This window comes from Drosophila erecta, unplaced genomic scaffold (genome assembly GCF_003286155.1).
Source record: "Drosophila erecta strain 14021-0224.00,06,07 unplaced genomic scaffold, DereRS2 tig00000000-arrow-pilon, whole genome shotgun sequence".
Classification (NCBI taxonomy): Eukaryota; Metazoa; Arthropoda; class Insecta; order Diptera; family Drosophilidae; genus Drosophila; species Drosophila erecta.
In genome coordinates, this window is record NW_020825194.1 from 15,797,501 (window position 1) to 15,822,407 (window position 24,907).

At 42.0% G+C, this 24,907-nt stretch overlaps 2 protein-coding genes across 2 annotated transcripts in view; both read left to right on the top strand.

The window, feature by feature from the left end:
• The first annotated feature begins 662 nt into the window (after positions 1–662).
• LOC6553629 (protein timeless homolog) overlaps positions 663–24,907 on the top strand; it is a 67,239-nt gene continuing 42,994 nt past the window's right edge. The window contains exons 1-10 of the mRNA XM_001980276.3: positions 663–887; positions 949–1,272; positions 4,859–5,116; positions 5,183–5,502; positions 7,388–7,573; positions 11,073–11,196; positions 11,893–12,059; positions 19,382–19,553; positions 21,761–21,894; positions 22,036–22,116. Of these exons, the coding sequence (XP_001980312.1) occupies positions 786–887; positions 949–1,272; positions 4,859–5,116; positions 5,183–5,502; positions 7,388–7,573; positions 11,073–11,196; positions 11,893–12,059; positions 19,382–19,553; positions 21,761–21,894; positions 22,036–22,116 (1,868 nt within the window). The 5' untranslated portion in view covers positions 663–785. The remainder of the gene's footprint in view (positions 888–948; positions 1,273–4,858; positions 5,117–5,182; positions 5,503–7,387; positions 7,574–11,072; positions 11,197–11,892; positions 12,060–19,381; positions 19,554–21,760; positions 21,895–22,035; positions 22,117–24,907) is intronic.
• Positions 1,280–1,948, top strand: LOC26526260 (E3 ubiquitin-protein ligase RNF125). Its single transcript, XM_015154976.2, has one exon. It carries the CDS (start codon positions 1,362–1,364, stop codon positions 1,944–1,946), a length of 585 nt encoding a protein of 194 aa, XP_015010462.2. The 5' UTR covers positions 1,280–1,361; the 3' UTR covers positions 1,947–1,948.

A 24,907-nucleotide genomic window follows, 5' to 3' on the forward strand; every position in this document is an offset into this window, starting at 1 on the left:
GAGCAGTGAGTAAAGTGTATGTGTAGTAATGTATGTGTTCCTAAGTGTGATTACTTGCAAGATCACATTGGCATCCCTCTTGAACAAATAACCATTCTAGTGAAGACTGTAAGGCATGTCTTCTAATTTAGAGTAGGAATGTCGTGATATTAAAAAAATATCGCATCGATGATATTTTTTTTTTTATAAAAAAAAATGATAATATTTAAAATATCATAAAAAAATATCAATATAATTGATATTTTCGATATTTTTTTTTTCAAACAAAATTTGTTATATTCCCACAATACAAACATAATACTTTCTTATTAACTTCATGTTTCTTATTTAACTGGATATTCAATATCTAATACAGATAATAATACAGATTGTGTTAAGTGATTTTAGGAAGACTCGTTGTGTTATATGTGTGTCAGTCATTCGGCTTCGTGCGTCACAGACTACACATTTTATAGCGGACGCCAACCGCTCTGAAGGCACTGAGCTACCCGGAGTGATCAGGTACCTTATGGTCATTTTAACACGATCACTTTTACCCGGTATCGCTTTGGAAATCAGAGTGACCGAAGGGAAAATATCAAAAAAATATAAAAAAAAAAAATATCGCAATATCGATATTTGGGAAAAAACAATATCACGATACAAATACAAAATTTGCAGAAAAAAGTATCGATATATTGATATTTTGTTATATTATCAACAACCCTAGAAATATTGTTTTGTTTATGTCGCAGAGTCTATTGGCCCATTTACAATACAAATAAAAGTGATAAGTGCACCTCGAGATGTCTATTCTGCTGGCGGACATCGACGCCACGTGCGCGGCCCTGGGCTACAGTGATGGCCAGAAATATCAAGCGGAACCTGATGTCGCCGAGGGTCTTAAGGTAAACTAGTCTCTTTATTTAAAACTAGTTAGTTACAACTTAAGTTATCCCTTGCATGCAGCACCTAATTTGGATACTGCGTCGGGACCTGGACAACCACGAGTATCGCCGTCATATGGGCCGCTCCAAGGTGCTGCAAACGGATTTGGTTTACATGCTGCCGGACTATGTGCATCACGAGGAGCTATCCGATCTGCTGATCCGCCTGCTGGTCATCCTGAGCAATCCCACACTGCTGCTCTACCGGGATGGTGCACCGAAGGACAATCATGGCCGCAAAGTGTTCATGGAGCTCATCGACATCCTGCAGAGCTACAAAGCAGCCTTTGCCAAGGACAAAGTCTGGAGCGCCCTGTTCGAGAAGCTGAAGCAGGCCTTGGAAATAGTAAGTTGGTAGCTCGACATTAGTACTTAGGTCTCTCGATAGCTTGTGACTAGAGGCACAAAGAAGAAAAGAAAACAAGGCGACACAACATGCCACAAGTAAGCAATTCGGAGGACACACGAAGCCCCATGAATTTCGGCGGCGACAGCGGCGACGGAGAGGAGCCCTGGGACGATAGGTGCACTTACTATGTGTGCATGGTGTGCATGCAAACTGCGGAATCGCCGAGGGTGAGCTTCTGCGGCCACCACTTCTGCGCCAAGTGCATTCGCAACTGGATTGAGACACAGGAATACCGGGCCAAATGCCCCTACTGCCAGTCCCTGATCGGCGAGAACACCCTCATCACCATACGCCATGCGAAGACCTTACGGAACTCTGGCTCGTGCCGTTCCTTTGGCGAGCACCGCCGCCGGATGCGCATGAGCAGCGACTGCATCAGCGAACTGATCATTCTGCCGGACGCCGGCATGTTCACACGCGGCCACATCAAATATCCAGTGGACCCTATGCCACGGATCAAACCCTTGCCGCCCCAGATGCTGCAGCAGTGGTCGCGTTTTCCCATCGAGCGCCAGTTCGTCTCCCCCTCGCTGCACCAGCGCTTCATTACCTTCGCCGTCTTTCTGTTCTTGCTTGTCATGTACCTACACATGGCTCGTGTGCCCGCCTAACCCCGTTGATGATAAGTTCATATTTTGCTAGCGAGTCAATTGTTTGAATAGAGGGTTACCTGCTCGAGTTTGTCAGTGAGATGTAGCACCCAAGAAATCTCTTTCCAACACATTCAACTTGATTTTTGAATCGGAACACAGTTTTCATTTGTTATCTTCATTGCCGTCTGCAATGCAATTCCCTCAAGGCGCAAGCTTTCCCTCACACGCCAATAAACTGTGGAGCGCATAATTATTTTGACTTATCGTGGGCTTGATAACCATCTACAAGCTACTTTTTATGCCCGTGGGTTGGGCTCCTATTCTAAAAGACAGGCAATTATCGTTCGGGCATTTGCTCAACTATTCTTGTAATCCCTTTAATCTATGTATTAATGGGCAAGCGGGTACGCAAAACTTTTAATGGCCCTTGCAGCTGGCAGCAGTCAAGTTTTCGTGGGGAGAAGGAATGTTTTTCACATCGCCCAACCCACTTGAAGTTTGTTTTGACCAGCTCTGGCTTTATGACTGAACTCGTCCGCTTTGTGGGTTCATAACTAATTTGAACTTCATATCTGCTCGCTTTTATCTTCTTTATTTGTTCCGTGCACTCATTTCCCTTTATCCTTTATCCTTTACTCCCCCAACTTGACTCAACTGCTGCCCAACGAGATCCAAAGATGGAATTTAATTTAAAATATCTCACAATATGAAATCAAATCTCCAAAGGGTTCCACGCACTTGCCTTACTTTCAGCGCCAGAAAAAACCGCAACAAGTCGATTTAATCAACACCCACGACAAGTTGGCTGTGGGGCAGGTTTCACTGGGGTGCCAATGACTACAAGGCACCTTCGAATCAAACGCGTCACAGTTGGCAAAAGGAATTTGATTCCGGCCTAGACGAATCCCCAAAAAATCTGTCGGCAGCATGCGGCAAAAAAAGCTAACCGAAACTGTATGGAATTGAACCAACAGCGGTGGGTCGATACATTGTTCAAACCACGAAGGCAGAAGCCCAGCAACAATGATTGCCAATCGATGGCAGTCTGCGTTTTTCGAATGCTTTCAATTGCTGGTGGTGGTAAAAAAATGTTGCAGAACAATGTCCAATCTGTGGATACTCTTGAAAATATTACAATTTTATCACGGCAATTTCGGTGTCTAATCATGCTTGAACCTTAGATTAATATTAATCTATGTTTTTGTTTCCCAGCATACTATTAGCGTTTTCTAGGGTATTACTGAAAATTCTTTGCTCCAGCTCGAATCAATCTGCAAGTACCCGGCAGATAAAAAAGGATTTCCTGATTTCTGTGTGTGCAACTCATGGACGAGCTCCAGCTGGATTGCCATAAATTTGTAATTGGAAATTTACATTGAAAAGAAGTGCTTGCCGTTTGTTTGTGGCCCAAACTATTTCTTCAGCGGGCAGACCAAAGTGAAACACCGGGTTGATGATCGCAACAATTATCATAAGTTAAGTCCTGGCAACCGGAAGGTAGGAACGTACATCTCAAAGATGAGAGAGCGGAACCATTCGGCAAAGTTCCTAGTCTCCACCATTACCATCCATCGCCCATCACAACGAAATAAATTCATTTAAAGCCGATTGAATCGACATTCATAACACTCCGGGGAGCAATTCCAAAGGATTTTCATGGCGCTGCGTTGCCAAAGAGTCGCCCGAGGATTTCTTTACATTTCCATTTTTTAGGGAGCGCTTTTCCTTTTATTTGTGCCGTTTTCCTCGGTTTTCCTCGCTTTCCCCACTCCTTTTTCCTCCTTGGTTAGGTTAAATGCACGCGAATTTCTATATGGACGCTGTCTATTTGTTCTTGTTGCTGTGTGGCTGTTGTCGTTGATAATGAATGTGTACGAGGATTTTTCCGCTTTTGCCTTCGGCGGTTCCGCCCTTCCTTCTGGGTGCGTGGTGCACTCCAAAAAAATATTCGGTAATTAGTAAGGCTCGAAATACTTCTGTTTTGCTAACTGAAAAGTGAAAGTATTTAACAGCAATACTATGAATGGGAAAATATTTACTAGCGTAAATCCCATGGTTTTTGATACAGTTTTTATATTTTTGGGCATGAAATCGTTTTCAGTGCACTGTTGCTGCTGACTTTTTATGCTTTACTTCTTTATTTGCGTCGCACCGACTTACACGCTTTGATGTATGCGCGGCGAGCAGCCAAGTGGACAGGCGCAGGAGCAGGAGGAGCTACTGCCCCTGCTCCACTTACTTCGGTGCGAAGGAAAGCTTTCAGTTTTGAATGAGCCGCCGCACTCCCCCGCCCTGGTGTTGTTGTATTTGTTGCGTAGGGAAACCAAAAACGGAAGTCATTATTAACTTTGCCTTTGAGATGGGCTCTCGGGGTCCTGAGGTCTGGAGCCCCGAGTTCCTGGCACATGCCTGGCTGTGGATGTGGATGTGGGTCTGGGTGTGGATGTGGATGTGGGTGTGAGAGTGGAAGTGGGTGTCCATGTCGGGACGGAGGAGTCACAGCTGGCTTGTAGGCACAAAAGCCGCATTAGTTGTATTTATTTTTAAGCTCACAGCAGCAACTGTAATGTCCTGCTGCGCCCAACTCTAACTATGGAGCCCATCGCCCTTCCGCCCATCCAACCATCCGCCCATCCAACCATCCGCCCATCCAGTCAGCCACCCAGGCACTTCCTCTTAGCGCCCACACTCTGCCCAAATTGATTTCAACTTGACTTTGTTGTGGTTCCATCGCTTGTCTTGGCCCGAGCCAAGGAGGAGGGCTTCCGTTTTACAGTCGAGCTACATAAATTTGCAATTTAATTTAATTTAATTTCATTTGATTATTTTAACTTGACTCGCGGGATTTGGCGCTTAGGTTTTTACACTGGGATTTGCAGCAGCATTTTATGGCCCTGATTTCTAATGCCATGCTCTGGCTTTCCTTCCAGGCATTTGCGATTCGCAGCGAAGAGCAGAATCTGCTGATTGAGCGCATCCTGGTCCTGGTGCGGAACGTCCTGCAAGTGCCAGCGAATCCGGAGGCCGAGTGCCGGGCGGACAACGATGCCAGTCTGCACGACCAGGTCATTTGGGCGTTGCACCAAACTGGAATGCTGGACCTGGTCTTGTTTGTCATCTCCTCGCCGGATGAGGAGCAGTTCCATTTGCACGGTCTGGAGATTGTGTGCCTGCTTTTTAGGGAACAGGTATGGTAATAAACAAATATGAGCTATGGTAATAAATACTATAAATACCCATTTATGCGATTTCAGAGTGCCGAATCCCTGGCGGACGCCTCCCTGCAGCGCAGTCTGAGCGAAAAGCAGCGGGACCAGCAGGAACTTTTGGCCGCACGACGCCGCGAGCGTGCCCGTCGTCAGGCTCGTCCTCCACCAGGACGCCACTCGCGTTTCGGCGGCACCTACGTCATCAGGAACATGAAGTCCGTCTCGGATCGGGATGTGATATGCCACCAGGCTCTGGAGCGCGTCTCATCGATCGATTTCGACCGCGAGAAGCAGCAGCAGAAGCGCTCCCACCGTCACATCCAGGAGGAGGCGCAGGTGACCCGTCGCAGTGCGTTCACCGTGAGGTGAGTCCCGGGCTTCTCGTAACCCACAGCCATATCCATTTGTCTGTGGCCACTTCCTGCACTTTGGCTCCGGGCCTTGTTCGTATTGTGCTGGTGCTGCTGATGCTGCTGATGCTGCTGATGCTGCTGGTGTGGCCATTAGCATCAGAATTGTTATGGCCACCAACCGAGCGACGGAGCCACATCCCGGCCATTGATTTTCGATTTTACGCTGCCAGTACAGCCGTATCCGAGAGATTGAACCGGAGCGAGTGAGCAGTCGAGCGAGAGAGCGTATAAAATAATATTCAATAATAAATGAAGCCATTTCCTTTTGGCCCTTTCGCTTCTCCCTTTCAACTCCCTCTCCCCTTCCACCCAGCAGCCTGTAATTCCTGCTGTTTTATAGAATCACACAAACGATATTGGCAGCTTGGGGCTTCCAGGCTTCCAGGGTTCCAGGGTTCCGCCTGACTTGGCCGGGCTAAACAATATCTTGGCGCCGAGCGCCCCCGTCGCCGCTCCCCCTAATGGCCACCAGGTGCAGCTATTTTATGCTTCTCCGCTAACCAACAAAGTACTTAAAGGATCTGCCTCCACGCCCGCAGGCCAAGATTCCCGGGCTGACGCTATCCTGGTCTTCTTCAGCAGTTACAGTAAATGCATTCAGTTCCGGTCTTTTTTTTGGTCACAAATACTTGTATATATACCCTAGTTGGTGGGTGAATGAGCAAAGTATTCAAAGTATTTTAGTGAACATTAATGCATTAATGCATAAATGTTGGGTGAGCCACATTACGCTCAAGTCCTTGCCACTTATTACCATGATTGATAGTCACGATTTGAACTTTATATCCGACCCATCCTCTCTAGCTCTTTCCCAAGCCTAGAGCATTTGTTGTTCGTCTGGGAAGTTCTCTGTTCTTCCTCAATTTGTGGCGTGGAGCATAAAAACCGGAGCCGAGATAAAACTGCAGCAGCAACTTGGCGGCGCCATCGGCATTTTCTGAATCGCCATTGCCATCGCCATCGGCATCGGCATCGACTTTGGGATCTCTGGCCGACGAGGCATGCAATTTTCAAGTAAAATCCTCAAAAGGTTTTTATCCGCTGCTGCGATTTGGATGGAACTGGCTGGCAAACATTTTTGCTTCTTAGTCGGCCAGTGCCCGGCCTGGTTTATGGGACAAGATGCTTAGCCCCAGTCGGTTGGCCAAATCTTTAGGCGCCCATAAATTGATGGAGCAGAACAAATGTGACCGGGGCGCCGCCGGTGGTCGTGATTAGACAACTCCGAATGTCCCATTCCGACCGCAAACGAATGGCCAAAGTCAGAGGACCAAGGCGGAGCACGTAGGCGGTAAAGGCGAAAGTTCATCAATGTCACGTGCTGGAGCACCGTGCTCCCCAACAATTTGTTAGCCAACCACAAGTGCATGCTGCAATAAGCCGACTAAGGGTGCTGGCCATTTTTTGTTCACTTTTGCCTCCATTTTGGCATAAATTAATCCGCGTCGGCATCGATGCGTTGGATTTGTGTTTCGCCTGCTGGCAGAGATTGCTCCACGCTCGACAGGATTGGGTTTGGGTGGTCCGCTTGGATGGCAGCCTGCGTGGCTGCCTGACTGGTTGGCTGGTTGGCTGGTTGGCTGGCTGGGTGCATCCTTTAGCCAGCTTTGCACAAATAAATTGGCCAGGCGAAATTTATTGCATCAGCGCTGCCAAATGCCGTTGCAGCGTCCGCATTTGTTATATAAACTGATAGAGGGCGTTCGCTTTCAATCAATATTATTGTGGTATAACCATTTTTCATGTCTCTCAGCCCCCTTTTCGCCCAAACTGCGCCTTGAACATTTTAGCTTCTGGATTTCACTCACACTTTTTTTACTTTTTTCCGGCTTTGCAGATTGTGCCTGCGCGAATACTGCATCGAGGTACTGCGCTCCGCTTACAACACGCTGGTGAGGCAGGTGCGTCGGGTGCTGGAACGCAACGCTGGATCGTCGAGTCACGATGACTCCTATCTATTGTGGGCCATACGATTTTTCATGGAGTTCAATCGTTTGAGTGGTCTACAATTGCAGTTAGTCAGGTGAGTGGCGCTCAATAGATCTGTGCACATTTGTAAACCATCAAAGACTCACACTATTCTAAGCAACTTCTTAGCTATATGTTATATGAGATTCCTAGACTTGTTATATTTTTAATATTATATCACGAAGACGTGAGCATCATCCTTAGCATCACTGACATATGATTTCCGTTTGGCAATGTCATTGCGAAGGAGATTTCTGGAAATTGTACGACTTGCCCCAGATACTCAACTGAGTGCCGCCTAACGTGTTCAAATTAATTGCCTCCAAGTTTCAAAGCATATACAAACGAGTTTTCACAAGTGATATGATGACGATGATGATGATGATGCTGATGAATGGGCTCCGCTTTCAGTGGTTCCATGAAGAGCTGACCTCGTCCTCCGGCCAACTCAGCAGATATGCAAATCTCGGGCGCACTAGCTACACTTCCAAACCGCCTCCATCAAGGCTTTTAATCAAATTACTTCGCAACACTCTTCAGATGAAGGAAATTCCCCATCATTTTTATTTCGGTGGCCACTCTCAGTTTGAACATTTTTCCTCAAAGAGGACACCCTGGTGTTGAAATTAAAAACACAGAAGCTGACGCTCAACAAGTGCCTTACCATTTAAATTATTTGCTAAGAAGTGTGAACTTTTTATACACATGTAAAAAAGTTAAAATTGCCTTGTAACTACGATTGCCAGTAGGATTATATAACTAAACTAATAGAATACTCTTTACCCTACTAGATTCTAGTAGATTCTTTTAAGTAAACCCAACTTTAAAATTCAATTTTCGTTTATTTGGTCATAGCTTCTTAGTGCAACCGCTTCCGATAAACTTGAAATTGATTTCGTTGGAATGTTTTCGACAGCAAATAAGCTGCGAATACTTGTTTATCTGTCGAAAGGACAATCTATCATCTGAACTGTTGAAGTGTGAAAAGTAGAGACCGCTCATAAGGGGTATTTTCAATGTTTTCCATTTGCTGTTTTTCGTTTTCCTCCTTTTTTTGTGACAACAAAAGGGGCAAGTGCGCAGCAAATAAACTTTAGTGTGATGACAATTTCCATTTTGCTCTTAGCACTTTGCCCGAAAATGTTCAAGCAGAGGGCCAATGCGAAATCTAAAGCATTTTCCCAGCATTTTCCGCAGGAATTTTTTCTGCGGTCACCACACAATTTGTGTGTCATTCCTTAGTGGCCTGACATCAGCGTTTCGTCACTAGACTTTTATTGCATTACTGTTTGGCGGGGACAACAAGCACATGTACAAATCAAAGTCACGACGCCAATTGTTGACCCACCAAACTTGACCACTTTACAGCCACTGCAAGTTCCACTTTTGAGGGCAGAACCTCTCTCATAAAGTTCTTAGCCAAAGTTGCTAAGCTATACTGACTATACTGATATCGTGATTTTTGCACACTAGAAATAATATCCTTGTGAATAGAAAACCATATATCTTGTGGTAATCGTTTTATACTTGTAAATGAATTGAGGGGGAACCTATAAAGGGGGTGGTACTTTCAGTAGTAAATTGTAATTAGGAAAAAATAACATTACTATAATTTGGTAATATAAGCCAGTAAGCTATGTTGTTCAGTGTATACATCGCCCCTTGTTGGTATTTCTGGCGTTGTGTTGTTGTTGTTTCATTCTTGTCCAGCATGCTGTTAATAAAATTTTGCGTTCTTTATGCTGTCATCCGGCTGACGTTGCTCCTCCTCCTCCTGCTCCTACTCCGCCGGGTGCGGATGCGGATCCTGCTCTGGCTTCAGATCCAGTTCCTGCTCCTGCTCCACTTTGGTCTCTTTCGCTGGCTGTGTGGTGGGAAATTTCTTTAAAATTGTTTTGGTTACTTTCAAATTAGTTTCTGAATGACAACAATGAAGCTTTGCAAAAATGTTGTCATTCCGTTGGCGCAAAGTTTTCCCAGACCAGTTTTTCCCCCTTTTCCGCCGCTTGGCGACTCCCGCGCACTATTCTAACTTGGTTGGTTCTTCAACTGGAGCTCCGACTCCTGGAACTGCTGCTCCTGCTTCCTTATTCATTTTCAGCAATGTCCCTCCTTTTCGCCTTTTATCAGACTTCTTCGTCTCATTTTTGCACTTACACACTCCTATACTTGTATAGTAAGCATCCTATGTACAATATATACTCGCCGACCATAAAACTTTCTGTTTATTTCCTCAAATGCAATTTGACGCTGCCTCCGCACCGCGCTGAACTTTCTTTATCGTCTGCCATTTTCTACTGATTTTGCACTATATAAAGCATGGCATTGCTGTAATATATGGGCTTTCAGATGGGCAAACTTTTCCAGCAGCCAGCAGCCCGAAAAAAAGTGAAATTGAGTTTGTCATTTTGTTTATGCGAGTACACGTACAAAGCATTGATACCGAAATCAATCGCTGAAGTCTGCGAATGATCAGGAATTTGCAAAAACACAAGACTCACTTATAAGGCACCTATTCGAATGATGAAATCATTGCAGGCTACAAATACATGAAATACATTATTAAGCAACTCATAAAAACTAAATTTATTTGTGAACCGTTTAAATATTGTTTAAAAATATTAAGTGGCGAAATGTGCTGGAAACCTTTGCTTGACTTGCACTACATTTTCCACTTGAACATTTAATTTTTAACCCATTTTATTGCAGCCAGTTGAAACCCAAATCTCAATTAGTTTATTTGCTTTGCACAGTTTTTCGTAAAGAGTTTCTGCATCAATCAGTGTTTGTTCCGTTTGTTCCCTTTGCCACATTATCGTGCTGCTGTTCATTGCACTTTTATTGATTTTATAATTTATTTATTTAGGTTCCTATTGCTGCTGCGCTGCTGCCGCACATCTGTAATTAATTTGTTTTTAATGCCTCTTCAAATGCTCTCGACGTTGTCGCAGAACTTTAATGGTGGTTGCCGCCGACGTTGCGCTGCTAATTTGGCCCAAGTTGCAGGCAAATGCTGCAGCCACCGGAAGTGGGCGGCTTAGTAGGGCGTGGTCGGGCGGTGGGCGGGAAACGTGCGGCATCTCAACGCCCAGTGGTCCCCGCATCCTTGGCGGAGAGAGGACAAGGAAAACTTAGGCTGGCTGGCGCTCAATTCTAGCGCTACTTAAAAATTAATTTTGTTAATGAGTTTTTCGCTCTGGCAGTGGCAAGTGGCAGACGGCAGACGGCAAGCTGCTTACCTGTTTTGCTGCTCCACGCTGCCAGTTTGGGCCAACTTTAATGCAGAATTCTACTACTTAAATATGCACTCAGGCACAACGATTCACACCATACATGATGCCTTGTGCACTGAAAATAAATGGTGGCTTGCCAGTAAAAAACCTTGAATTGCACCTACCATTACTCTATATCTAACATACTCTGTGGAATTCCACTTAATTGTTTATTTAAATGGTTATATTATATTTAATTATTATATAAGTAGGACTCAGGTTTTTCGAGCTGTGTACACGAGTGTTACGTAACCCTGTTGGCTTCTTCCATTTCATTCGCAGCGAATCGTTGAGCGTGCAATGCTTCCACTGGGTCCTGACGCGCATGCAACATGACATGGACATGATTGTGAGCGACAAGAAACAGGCGCGTCTCTGGGCCAAGCGACTGCATGTAGCGCTTTTGGTAAGTCTCTTCCGTTCCAGCTCCAGCTCCAGCTCCAGCTCCAGGTCCAGGACCTGCCCCATCCTTGCATCCTGATCCCGGTGGCCACCTAAGCCGAGCGCACAGTGTGTGTGCGGGTCTGTTGTTGTTTGCTTTGGCGCTTTAAGTGCACTTTTGGGGGCTAAGAGTGCCGCTCGACGATTGCCATGGATTAAGTTGGGTACCCGGTTCTTGGCACTGGGCTCCCAGTACTCAAGCCCAGCTCCATGCATCCTTTAAGCTCGCCGGAACGATGGGGAAACATCAAATGAACAGCGAGCATTGCCGGGGATTAGCTAGAGATGTCTGACGCAAAAGGTTTCCCTGATCTTTCTTGTGAAGATATAAGGTTATTTTCCACATCAATTGCATAGATCAAAAGTGGGCAGAAACTTATTAGCCGGTGTTAAAGATAGCTGGAAACTAACAGCTTCATTACCATTAACCGGACACAAACTTAGTTCAAATTGACTCCGTTCACACCAAGCATATTTTGACTGGCCACAGGTAATGAAGGGCCTGTATAATTACACACATGTGTGCTAAGTCTCTGCTGATAGTAGGATTCTCAGGTTCATTACAATGCGCCACACACCAACTCTGGACCCTGCCTCGCCACTTTCCAATCAAGAGCTCATGCGTCTGCCAAGTTAATGCTTACCAATTTTTTAATTAAAGACATTCCGGGAATTGCTCCAAAGCCTGCTGGCACTGCAGAAGCTAAAGGATGACAACAACGCGCGAGCCCTTTTCGATATGTTATTGAACAACGTGTGCTATGTCCTGGAGTATCGGGAGACGGTGCTGCATTTGTTAATGAACTACAATGAGGCGCACAGCACAAAGTGAGTACCCGAGCGAATAACCATTCCAACTATGCACACACATTCCGATTGAAAATAACTTGCCCTTCCGGCCATGCTAAAACCCTCGTACCCACTTCCATTTCCAAATCCACTACCCACACTCATACCCATACCAGTCACGAACTGAATTTGGAAACCATCTACCGGCCTGGCTGCATTTCTGATAGATAACGGCCACGACCCCGTGGCATCTGGAAATAAGCAAGCCAAACACACATCCTCTAATGGGATTACTACGAGCACTCGATGTAGTGCCCCACTCTGCGCCCACCGAAATATGCACTGCAGGCTGTCAGGATATCGCCGTTCCTGCCAGGATCTCTCGCCCCGACAATCAGGCATTGTTTGTCTTGGCGGCATGCCTTTGTCTTGAGTCCTGCTCTGTTTGCTCGGCTATTTGCACAGATGTCTGCTGGGTCGCCAAAGCTCGCTGCTAGTGCTGGCAAACCAGTGGCTTCCGCTTTTGATATGTCGAAATCTCAATGGGAATTATAAGTTATAATTAATGGTAGTCCTTTTAATTGGGAAGTATGAGGGCTTTATGCCCAGGATGATAGTTCCTAGGATGACAGTTCCAGGATGACAGTTCCAGGATGACAGTTCCTAGACTCATCTAGGGGGTCTTAAAAAGTCAGTAGTACTAAGTCAATTTCAAGTGCTCTCAAATCTTTTTTAATATATTTTTATCAATTTTAATTTTTTATTTTACTACCTATTTGCGATCTTATTCTTATACACCAGCACCAGACTACCCGATCGAATATTAATATCTATTTTTTATATACAAGTTAGTAATTTGAGAATAAAGCTGCCCTTCAGTGGACAACACTATCCCTGAATAGAGTTCAGTGAATGTGTCTGCTAGTAAATGCGTATGTTCCCCCAAAAGCCGGCATCCCCAAATGAACTAGTTGCACATTCCTCGCGAAGCGGCGATGGGAGTTGGCTAAAGATTTAATTGATTTTACAAGCATGTGCTGTATGCGTGCCCTGGCATAAAAATTATGCCATTTTCAGAAGCCAAAGCATGTTTTCCAGTGTTACTTCTTTTTGAGGGCAAACCGTGCACCTTGGCTGCATCCTAATTGCCGAGTTAACAGCGCGTACTCCGCACGAAAGCAGAATCGAGATTATTTCAATCGAAACGTGTGCCACACTGCGGCTACTTGATAAATCGCTGCAGAACATTGAATATAGTGCAGCTCCAACAGATTCAGCACGATTTTCTCGATATACTCGCAGGGTTAGAGTGCTGTAAACTCATTACCTACATTTGATCGAGTTCATCTGGCAGATTGGGTTCATTGACACAGAAAACACTTCATATACACCTATTTATTTCCAGCAATTGGTTGGGGGCTAAAGAATATAATAGTACTTTTGCGTTTCTCCTTGCATGCTTGCTTTTAACAACTCTTCTAAAAAAATAAATAAATGCCATTGGCGAACCCTTTATAAATGGAACCCACTGCTCAATCCATTTATATAATTGCGATTTTTTAGTCCCGAACATGAAGAGTTAGACTCACTTGAATATTTCTAAATGGCTGCACAAATTCGCCTGTCAAACAAACTCGACTCCGAGTGCTCTGTGTCGAGTGATACCTGCAATAAATGCCTGAAAATTTATTTCTGTGTCACAGACTCCGTGACAGTGGCAAAAAGACCCTGGGTCGACAAAGTTTCCTAGCCTGTCGGTCTGCATTTAATTAAATTATCCAACTCTAAGATATAAGAACCTTTTCTGCAGTCCACAAAAGTTCTGAGTAGTACATACAATATTTCTTTAAACTTAGAATTCACTTTAATTATAATGTCTTGCAACGAACATTGAAATTTCTTTGGTTTTCTCATTGACATGAGGTAAAAAGACACTGAGTCTATTTCCTCTTTCTATTCTATATGGTATTATTACTTAATAAATTCTACTCTGGTCTCCAAATTGGTTTGTGCATAAAAAAGCAAAATAACCAAAAACCTGTTCGACAGCGTTTAAAATTATTGTTAATATTTAATAATTAATGTGTCATTTTAAATGCCTTCGCAAGCCAGCTGATGTTTTTACATACATTTGTTTGTTTTTTTTTACTGAAGTGTTAGATATTGGCAATTTAATTTTTGATTAACATATAACAATATTGTATTCGACCGCAAACATAATCCCTTAAGCTGTACATATGTTTTCAACCCAATTTAAATCAGGAAAAATTACCCGACGCCTTAAAAGGCAATAAATAAAAGAGTGAAAATATTTAATTTATATTTCTGTGCCAGACTTTGTTCATGGTAAAATGATCGTTTATTTTCACAAGCTAGCATAGTTATTTAAGTGTCATGCAAATCCTTGTGCGTTCCACTGTATCTGATGACACATAAACAGATAAACAAATTGTTGTGTGCCTGTTGGGTTTTACTGTCGACTATCAACGCATCACATCAGCCAGTTGGATGGGCCCTAGTTAGTCGGTCTGAGCAGAGTCTGTTGGCTGGGGCACTGGAAATTTCAAAGCTTTGACTAAATTAATTTAGCGCGCAAACATGAAATTGACAGAGATTCGCCGGGGAGAGATGGCTTGGTTCAGGAAACTCGTTGCGATGCCAGATACAAAACGCAGCTACAGATACAGATACAGAGACAGATACAGATACATTTACTCAACTCGCGTGTAGCTGCAGCTGTGGGTTGTTGCTGGGCCAGCAACTGTGCGGCTTAATTGGAGCATGATTAATGCGGAGCCAGTTGAAAATAGTTGGTTTATACAATTTCATCGATTAAACATTAAGTTGAACAGCTTTCAATTAGGCAGGCCAATTGGCAATCATGCAAATTTCGCTGCCTTTTGAACTGCAATCAGTGTTTTGAGTGTCTGACAGATTAAAGATTTTTCGGTGTCAAGATGAATAATTTATGACCCCGCCTGGCTGCCACGTATCCGCTATCTCGCAGATTAATGCCACCCAGTTTACCTCTGATTTGCAGGCTCTGAGTAGTGCTGTCTTGATTTCAGCAACAATCATGGACAAATCAACCAAACAGAAACCATAAAAGGTATTGCAATATCCATAAGATTCAATATTTTGGTATCTAAAATGCACACTTCGCTTGGAATGTGGAAATATGAAAGTAAAAGTGATAATAGAATAATTTATCCAGAAGCTTTGGTAATTTTGTAAGCAAATCTGACTGGTAAATGGCACAAAGTATCGACAAAATGACCAGAACGACAACACTGCCGCCAAGCTGCAATTGATGCCCATCAGTCATTGTTGTTGTGGCTGTCATAATTAATAATATTTTCATTATAAGCGTCTTAGTCCAACAACAAGAACGGGAACAACTGCCCTCAAATAGTCGGTCCGTCTGTGGGTGTTTTGGGCGCAATTACATTCTATCATTTATTCAACATGCGCTCAGGCTCGGTGCGAAGGCAATCCCCATCTTCCTGTTCCCGATTCCCAACCCTAAGAACCTCTGAGCGCTGACCAGCCCCAAAAACACCCAAGTGTTCTAATTAATTCCGTATGCTCAACCTGCTGCTTGAACTTCTTCATCCCATTTTCCCTGGCGTTTTGCGGCTGTTGGCGTTCATTTAATCAGCGTAAACGCGAATATCAAATCAGGCGCAACAACAATAGCAGCACTTGCGAAAGCAGCCAGAAGTTACAAAACCGCGTGCATACAAATTAATTATAAATAATTTATTAACGATTTATCTTTGTCCTGTTGCCAGGCTTCGCTGGTCACATGTGCTTGAGATTGAGTATGTGTGCAGACAGAAAAAAGGTGGTATTAAACTGGAGCTTATCCTTACATTAATTTTTTTCGAAAATCCTTATTCTCTGAAAAGCTTTTATTATAGAAATATGAGTTGTTAGGACTTGGCTAGAATATTTTAAGATAAGGGGTTTATTAACCCTAAATATATCAAAAGCTTCATACGATTAGATCCTACTTGTAAAGTGTAGATTCTTAGGTTACAGTTTTTTGTCTCAGTGAAGAATGTAAATAGCAGTTGAAATAAATGGGTGGGGGTGACTCGATTTGCACCTGCGCATCATTAGGGCGGCGGAGGTGGGCAATCGATTTGGATCCGCTTGTAAAATGGTTTGTGGCATGCAAGATGTTGTGCAACTATCAAACCGCCAACCCCTCTTCGCTGCGGTTACTTGGCGTTGTGGTCAGGTGGCACCAGCATCCACATCCGTATCTGCAGCAGCATAACCACCACCACCATCTTCTTCCGCGAATGGTAGTGTTGTTCAAATGTCTGATATGAATGAAGCCAAATGTGCCCATGCAATGGCAAATAAATCTATGATAATCAAAAAAATTTCAAATAAATATGTGTATTTCAACTAATATTTAAGCAAATAGCTAAGTCGAAAGTTTATTTACCAAAAGGTATAATTTTAATCCAATTATTGGTATTTAACTGATATTTGATCATTTTACTGATCAATAGGAACATTATTAGATACGAGGTTCCTTTGGCATTTGGTTCCACTTGGCATATACATACGATTTATATTTTTTGAAATATTCATTTTATTGGCAATTAGCTGAATAGCCAAACCTAGTTAAAAGTCAAAGCCATCACAGTCCGCAGCTACCAGCAGTTCTTGCATCACGCCTGCTATTAATGCGGACACCACGGACATCTTTGCGGTAACATGGCCGTCATCGTGGCTGCGCTTGATTCATTTCACATTTGAGTTATCATCAAATGTGCACCACACGACACCCGCAAACAGGACAGGAGCTTCGATATGGATACGGAATACGGAATGGGGAGGCATTCAAATCCACGTGCACCACTCCACATTAGAACACACTTCCCATTCCCAACCCAATCCCAATCCTCGCAGTCAACTGAGCGCCTTTATCATCAATTGCCAGTGCCCCCCAGATTCCTCCTGCTGTCAGTTGTGGTCACTGCTGACAGTTCTTGATCAATACAAATGGCCAAATATCTTCGAATTGGCTGGTGATTGCTAAATGGCTTCTATTCAACGGCTGCTTTATGCGGCTGTTGAACCTGGCTTGTTTAGCTCTATTATGGGCGTGTAATTTAATGGACCCTTAATTGCGCAGAGCAACTCAGGTTACATTGTCAGGGCCAAAGTATATGATTTGCTTGGTACTCAGTTATTCTACTATTATTTTCTCATTATTACTACCTATGTTCTCAATCTTATGTAATCTGTTAGGGAAAGCACCCTACTGTTGTGCCCATCAAAATAGTATACAAGTATGCACAATAACTTTGCTCAAACATACTCTTGATTTTTATTGAACCTCGCAAAAATGTGCGTGCTTTTGAATTATTTGTCTGTTTAATTTCGCTTAATGTCTATCCTTTACGCCACCAATTCCTGCAGGACTCCGGCGGGTCACTGAATGCCGGATAACCACTTTCATTACAAATTCATTTCCCCGGTCGCCGGCTCACGACTCCCGACTCCCGACTTCCAGGATCACCTCACCAGCTGCGTTGTGGCACATTGACCGCATTCAAAAACGGCGATGATGCTGGAAGCTCCTGCAGCGCAGCTCCCGTGGGGCATTCAAATTCGCAATGAATTTGCATACATTTTTCGGCGACAACGTTGCGACCTTTTTGGGAACATTTCACCGTTTTCATCGCCAACGCAATTTTATGGACCTGGGATATGCCAATTAGGGTGGTGAACGTTGAAGAACATGGATGGCTCCCCGACTATCAGTATTGATAGGAATATATATACTTTGTATAGCTTTTACCTGTTACATACTCCTAAATGAGCCCACACACCCCTTCACCCTACGAGTAAGAGGTATAATTAAGTTCAATGTGGTGTTTTAATTTTCGATTGGAAACAGATTTCTACACCAATCTTGAATCTTTAAACAATTTTTTTATGGTAAAAAGGCTAACAATTCCTATAATGTACATTTACGAAGTTTACTGCTTTTGCTAAATCTGATAGCGAAGACCTTATATCTTAACACAACCTAATATCAACCTTATACAGCATAAAGGTTCTTACTAAAATATGTAGAAATATTTCAATACCTTTCAACGTGCATTCTGTCATTCTTTAACTGGTTACAAAACCTGTTCTCTATAATAGCCCGCCTACTTTGCATACGCAAAGTTTCCTGTTTCGAATTGTCCTTTTCGGTGACTAGCGCGATTTTCATTATTCAAACGGCAATCAATCATTTTAACAAATTGACGTGCACAATGACGCTGGCTTTTATTTTTTGGGTACGAGTTGCCTAAAAACAAAGCGGACAGCTGATTTTGGCAGTTTGGCGGCTGTCTTCTGCGGCGTTTTCTTTTTTTTCCCCAATTTCGTTGGTTGCCTTTTCACATTTTGAGGGTAATTTGCTAATTGGAGGCGTCATCGGCGTCGACAGAAAAGGCAACGCCACATCATCACTCAGCCCAAAATCGAGTTGGGTTAGTTAGTCAGTCATGGTGGGGAACATTTCCTCGTGGCAGATGAGCTGGCCGAATGGCATTGGGCGGGACAGCTTTTGGCACTTTCTAATGTAGCCGATGATATTCAATAAGTATTTTTGGACCCGACAAAAGGTTATTGATGTTGGACTTTGATTTATTTCCATTTTCCTAAAAGTGTAAAGCGGACTGCCAATGAATTTATGTCATTTTCAAAGCATACATTTCAAATCAAAGAATTCTTAGAGAAATTTATGCGTTCATAAGTATTGAAATTCACTGGATCAGATTTGTTTTTATACATTGTTACATAGATGATATAAATTTATGATGATATTTATAAAAAAGTAATAAAATAAAAAAAAAATTGAAAAAACTCTAAACGAAACAATTAGAGGTATGCCACTTCAAAATCCGATTACAATAAATTTAGCTATGGAGTTTAGAACTTCAGCCTTGGGACATTTCTTAGTTTTTTTTAAATTTCTACGACATCATAACATCAAAAAAATTATAAAAGAATTTTTAAAAAAATGAATTTCTAAATTTAAATGCAAGTTTTTAGAGAACTGCGCCAGAAACATGACCAGTTCGACTCGTCTATTGATCTTGATCAAAAATATACATACTTTTTAACGAATCTAGTATACCCTTTTACTCTACGAGTAACGGGTATAAAAATTAAGTATTTGTCACATTTAATTGAATTGAAGCAATGTTGCATGCATTTTTTATATATAGATAGGGGGCCAACATGCAGCAAAATTCAATTTGGATACGTGCGCACACATATAATAAAGAATTTAATTACAATATACATTCATTTTGTTACCTAACCTCTGCACTCCAACTCCATAGGGTTTTCCTGCGCGATGTGGTGGAAACGGCTAACGTTTTCATTAAAATGATGGAGCGCTTCTGCCAGGACTCTGTGGTGGTGCAGGACAAGAAGAGAGGTGGTGGTGCCTCCCGAAAGAAGAAGCAGGCGGAGACCAAGTCCAAGCCACCAGCTGCACCACAGCCCACTGAGGTAAGTGCCAAATGGAAAACAAAGTTGAAGTTGTTCACACCCACTGGGGAACGTTTGAGGTTACGTTTTGATTTTCAAGGAGCTAAGGCTTAATTTAGAAATAATTACCAACATTTTCGCAATTTTCTCCTGGAACTCAACATCAATCTGAGCTTATTCTCGTACAGACTCGTTTTATTTTTTTATAAATAAATGGCCGTATTAAATAACTTTGTTTAAGTCTACTGGTCAGCACACGCTGTGCAGGCCATAAAATACACCCTAAATTGCCAATAAAATTTAAAACGAATCGCAAACAGAAGCAAAGAAAAGGGCCATACACAAAAAACAATTGTCCATGCTATGACCGTTGAAGATTTATGCGCTTGATCGTGAAATTTAATTGACTGAAAATATTGAAAAAAAAACAAAAATACAAAAAGTGTATAGAAGCTTCTCCCAGCTACGGTTCTATTTTATTCAATTTTAAGGACTGTGGGTTTTTTGTATTTTCTTCTTCGTGTGTGCGTATTATTTTCGTGGTGCACAATTGCATGCGACCTTAGTTAACGCACCCGCAAACTACTTCATTCTCTCACTGGCGGAAAATGTAAAAAACTTTCGCCAGTCGGTCCACCAGATTTCCGTTGTTTTTCCGCCGCTTTGACGCTTTTCAAAATGCGCAGCTCTGCGTTTCACTTAAGTTGTTTTTCCAGCATATGGCCAGATAAAGGTTAGAAGACTATAATTGTGTTACTTTCCATTTTTTTAAATTGTTGGTGGTCTCTAAAACTTAATATAATATTATTGACATTTTTTGAGAACTATATCCTTCTAACGGCTCCATTATTTGGTAATTTGGATAGGTACTACACAGTGTAACCGTGTAAGAGTATTTGGAGGTCGCCTATTTTCCTGTCCAATGTCCTTTGTGTTCCTAACCATCTTTTGTTTTTGCACACTTTGTCGCGTTGGAAAAACGACGCACCACTGAGCGTGATTTCCGGGCAGTGGCCACTGGCCTCTGGAGTTTTCCTCAACAGTTTTCAACTGCATACTGGGAGGGTTGGTGCATGTAGGGCAAGGATATGGGAATTTTTCCACGAATACCGAGGCTGACATGAACAAGATTAATTTTAATTTTTTTCAACAACCTTCAATTGTGTTAATTTTTGAGATATTTATTTGTATGGTTGCGGTCGTGTAGCGTGCTATTGTTTTGGGCCACGCACACGCGTTCAGCGCATCAATTTTTCAACAATTAATTTATAAATATTTGTCCTTGCCGCCGAGCGAAAAACATGACAATCGCCACGAGGGAACAAATATTTGCGTGTTCCTCCCCTTTTAGCATGAAAAAGTTAAGCCTGCGATGAATAAAAAAGATTTAATTGTGTAACGTGTAAAATAAGCATACATTTATTGAATTAAATAATGAATGTAGTTAAGAAGTTGGAACTCCTCATGCATATTGCCTTCACCTAGAATTTATAATTTAAAAATTTGTATATTTTAATTAAATATTATAATGCATATTAATTACATTTTCGTAATGTTTAACTCTTTTTTTCCATTGCATTTTAAAACATTTTAATAATAGTAACTTTAAGGCATTTTATTTTTTTGCCAGTTAGGTAAATGAGTTAAATAAATTAGATAAAAATACTCGGCTGTAATATAATATTTCATGTCCCTGTTCTTAGGAGGACATCGACCATTCATTTAAATTGAATATGCATTGTTAACAGGTCGAAAATGGGCAAAAAATGCGAAAACAATGGTTTAAATGTGTTTCTTTTTTTTGCCAGCAGCAAATTACAATTCATAGCTGTTACCGCTCTTTAACTTCTAAATAATTTAATTGAAATCAGAATCTGTAATTTTAAGATATGTATTGATATAACTATAAACAGTTTTGTTATTCTCTAAAATATTAAGTAATGCTTTGTAAGTAATCGAAACGCCTGGCAGCAATTTTAAAATGCGAATTCGTATTGTGGAATTCCATTTTATAGCCATTTTATTTCCTTTATTTAGTTCCTTTTTTTCTAACACTTGCAAATGACTGACGAGTATTATTAGGTATTGGGTTATTATTACCACTGCCTGTGGTTTAATTAATTCTGCTGCTTCGATATTAACGTAACGACAAAGCGGGAAATTACGCTTTGATTATCCATTTGCACACAATGTCGAATCATAAATAATTTATTAATCCATAATTGCAGGAAGAATTGTCGACCAAATGGGCTGAATTGGCAACGGAAGTGTGCAGCCTGCTGTCCTCGGAATTGGGAATGCCTGAGGATGAGCAGCCCATACCCTTCGATGCCGCATCCGAGAAATCCATTGATGATCAGCGGTGAGTTAGTTGCAACTATTCCTTCCTTCCTTCCTTCTATGCACCCCATCTAACCCACAGAAGCGAACCTATTATTACCTGTTCGATTTCCAGTGGCACACCGTGTACTTATTATGTTTCTTGGTCTTTCCCTACTTTCAGCGAGGATTGCATGATTCGCATAAATAAACTGCTCCGTTCCGAGAAACTGGACCAGGCCATCGCCCTTCTTCGGGCCGCCAGGTGAGTTGAAAATGCCATTCCCTGGTCTCCGAACCCTGTTGCTAGGGCTCCAGACGTAATGCCTCTGTAAATCCCCCTTTTTAATAACTTGACATTGACCAGGCCACGGAAAAGGTACGAAATCAATTCGCATAATAAATTAACTCTAGTCAAAAATGGGGCAAAAAAAAAAAAAATCAGCTCGGTCGTTGTGTCCTTTAATGCAACTTCTATGGCATTTATCGAATTTTATTTTCTTCCTGTTCATTTTTCATATCCTTTCTTTGTGCTCTTGCACGATGCCTTTCGCTGCCCTGCGCTGCTCTTAAATTAAATAGTTTTTATTTATTGTTAAGGCAGAGCACGCTGGCACCCCGGTAACTACAGATAATGGCAGTGCCCGGAATTCGTTGTCCCTTCTCTCCTTTCCTCCCACCCACAGATAATATGAAGAGTCCTGGTGCTGCCTTGTGCATTTCCCTCAGACAATTTCTCGGCGGACGGTTTTTGTCCCAGCCGCCTGCAATTTTTCAGTCAACAAACCACAGAGTTGGCAAGGTGAGGTTGATGGTGGAACCAGGTCAGAGGACCTCCTCTGCGCCTTTCAATTTAATTGCCCGCTCAATTATGTAAAGCCCATTGAAGACGCGCTCAAGAAATGTTTATTGTTTGCTCGGGAAAATTGCGTGAAAATAATTTATCTTTTTCGCGTCAACATTTAAATAGGGCTGCGCTGACATCACCCGCACAGAAACATCGGCAGATGTCGCCGAGTGTCAAAGGCTGGCTGGTTGTGCTGTGCCAGAGCAATCGAAAACGTGGCTTAAATATTTCCAAGTCATTTAATTACAACCTCATTAAAATTTTCCACCTGCTGCCTGCCTGTTGGTTCTGGTCGGAGGAGCCGTGTCTCAAAGGAATCCAATCGATGGCATCTGCAAATAGGAGACAGAGATGCTGGGGGCATCCTGCTCTGCTCTGCTCTCTGTGCAAATTGATTGGATATATTTGAGGAAAGTGTTGCCAGTGAGATGACTCCATAGTGTGTAGTATGTAGAGGCTTTCTCGAAATTTATGTACATTTTAATTGTTGCCAACGAAAATTGTTGCATTAAAATGAATACAATTTTTGCTGTGCGACTCGCCTGCTGCAGTGGCAGCTTAAAAAGGTCTAGACGCTTTTTGTGCTAATAAATTAAAATGCTATATGCATATAGGGCGCTACCGAAGCATCCACCTCCCACCGCCCACTGCCCACTCCCTCGACCACGCCCCCTACGGGACCCACTCCTTTGTCTGGGCATTGTCTGGAACTTTTTTGTGCCCCGTTGCCTAGCACTTTTTGCCACTCACTTTATTTCGCATACCCTGCAAAGCAGTCGCACTAATTGCATTTATGTACTTACTTTACCAAAAAATGCTAGATCATAGAGGAAATTTAATTTTTATTGGAGATTCATTAAATATTACCTTTCTATTGTTGCAATATTTTGGAATGTTTTAGATTGCATAGTTAGTTATAATAAATATACGTTGAATCTAATTATTAAAGTATTTTAATTAATATTTAAAATACTCGAAACTAAGAACTCCCATGCCTTGTTCAAAAAGCTATATTATTATTGTCCCCAATCGCTAAATAATATTTTTTTTTTAATTTGTACAACCTTGTCATAGCGTCAGTGTATCTTTAAATCTTTAAATGTAACACATATGTATTCGTATACGTGTCGTATCCATTGAGAATGCGGGGTATATTATACATTTTAGATGCCTCTGCTTTCTCTGTTGGCAATGAGAACGCTTTTGGGTAAGCAAAATATTGAAAATAAACTGGAGTTTGTGGGCCCAACACGCAGACATTCGTAATTTGGGTCTGGTGTGGCATGTGTGTAAGTGCATTGAGGATGATGTGTGCTGTGTTGTGTGTCTGGCCAGAATTTTTAAATAGTTGCTAAGTCACACTATTAGGGGGTTTTTTCATTTAAGTTGATCGAGTGGGAAAAAATAAAATTGGTAGCTTTTCTGGGTTTTTCTAAACTCCGACTGCTTTGGCTTTCGTCGGCGTTGGCTTAATGGGTGCCCAGAAATGTGTGCTTGGAAAAAAGCAAACTTTTAAGTGAAGTAAATGCGCAAAATGTTTATTCAAACTTCACTTTGGCTGCAACTTTCAGTCCCCCACCCACCTCCCAACCACTATATCTACGCTGCCCCGCCCACTTTGGCCGCCTTTTAACTAAGCTTATTTAAGCGTCTGCTGATGCGCTTATTTAGCATAGCAACGGAAAACTCCGCTTTCGCCTTTTATTTCGCCTTTGCACATTTCTAGTTGACTTTGTTGACTGGAAATATAAAGCATTTGCAGCTTTTAAGTTGGTGTCCAAATTTATAGTATTTTGTGACGGAAAAAAACCAATTTATAGTTTCGAAAATCCCACAAAGTGTATTTAAATGCAATAATATACCTTCTGAAACATAATTTCAAGCAATCAATAAAATTAAATACATTTTTATGACGTGTATTTATTGAAATGAAAATTGTTTTGGTCTAAAAGTGTTCGCATATAATCTAATAGCCATGCTATATATTTTTAATTGTCCGTCAAATGACATTTCTTCTTTGCTAATACTCGAAATTATAATTGTATGCTGCATTGGAAAATTTCAAACATTTCATTATGGCTGATTATAAATTTAATCACAAAATTTTGGGCAAAAGCACCTGGAATTTGAGCCGACTTAATCCATTGCATTGCCTTGAATATCGATTCATAATTAATCCAGTTTCATTCAATGTGATTAAAAATGTTTT

Bases quoted from the DNA above. Each gene is read 5' to 3' on its own strand.
- LOC26526260 (XM_015154976.2), top strand. From the start codon at position 1,362: ATGCCACAAGTAAGCAATTCGGAGGACACACGAAGCCCCATGAATTTC.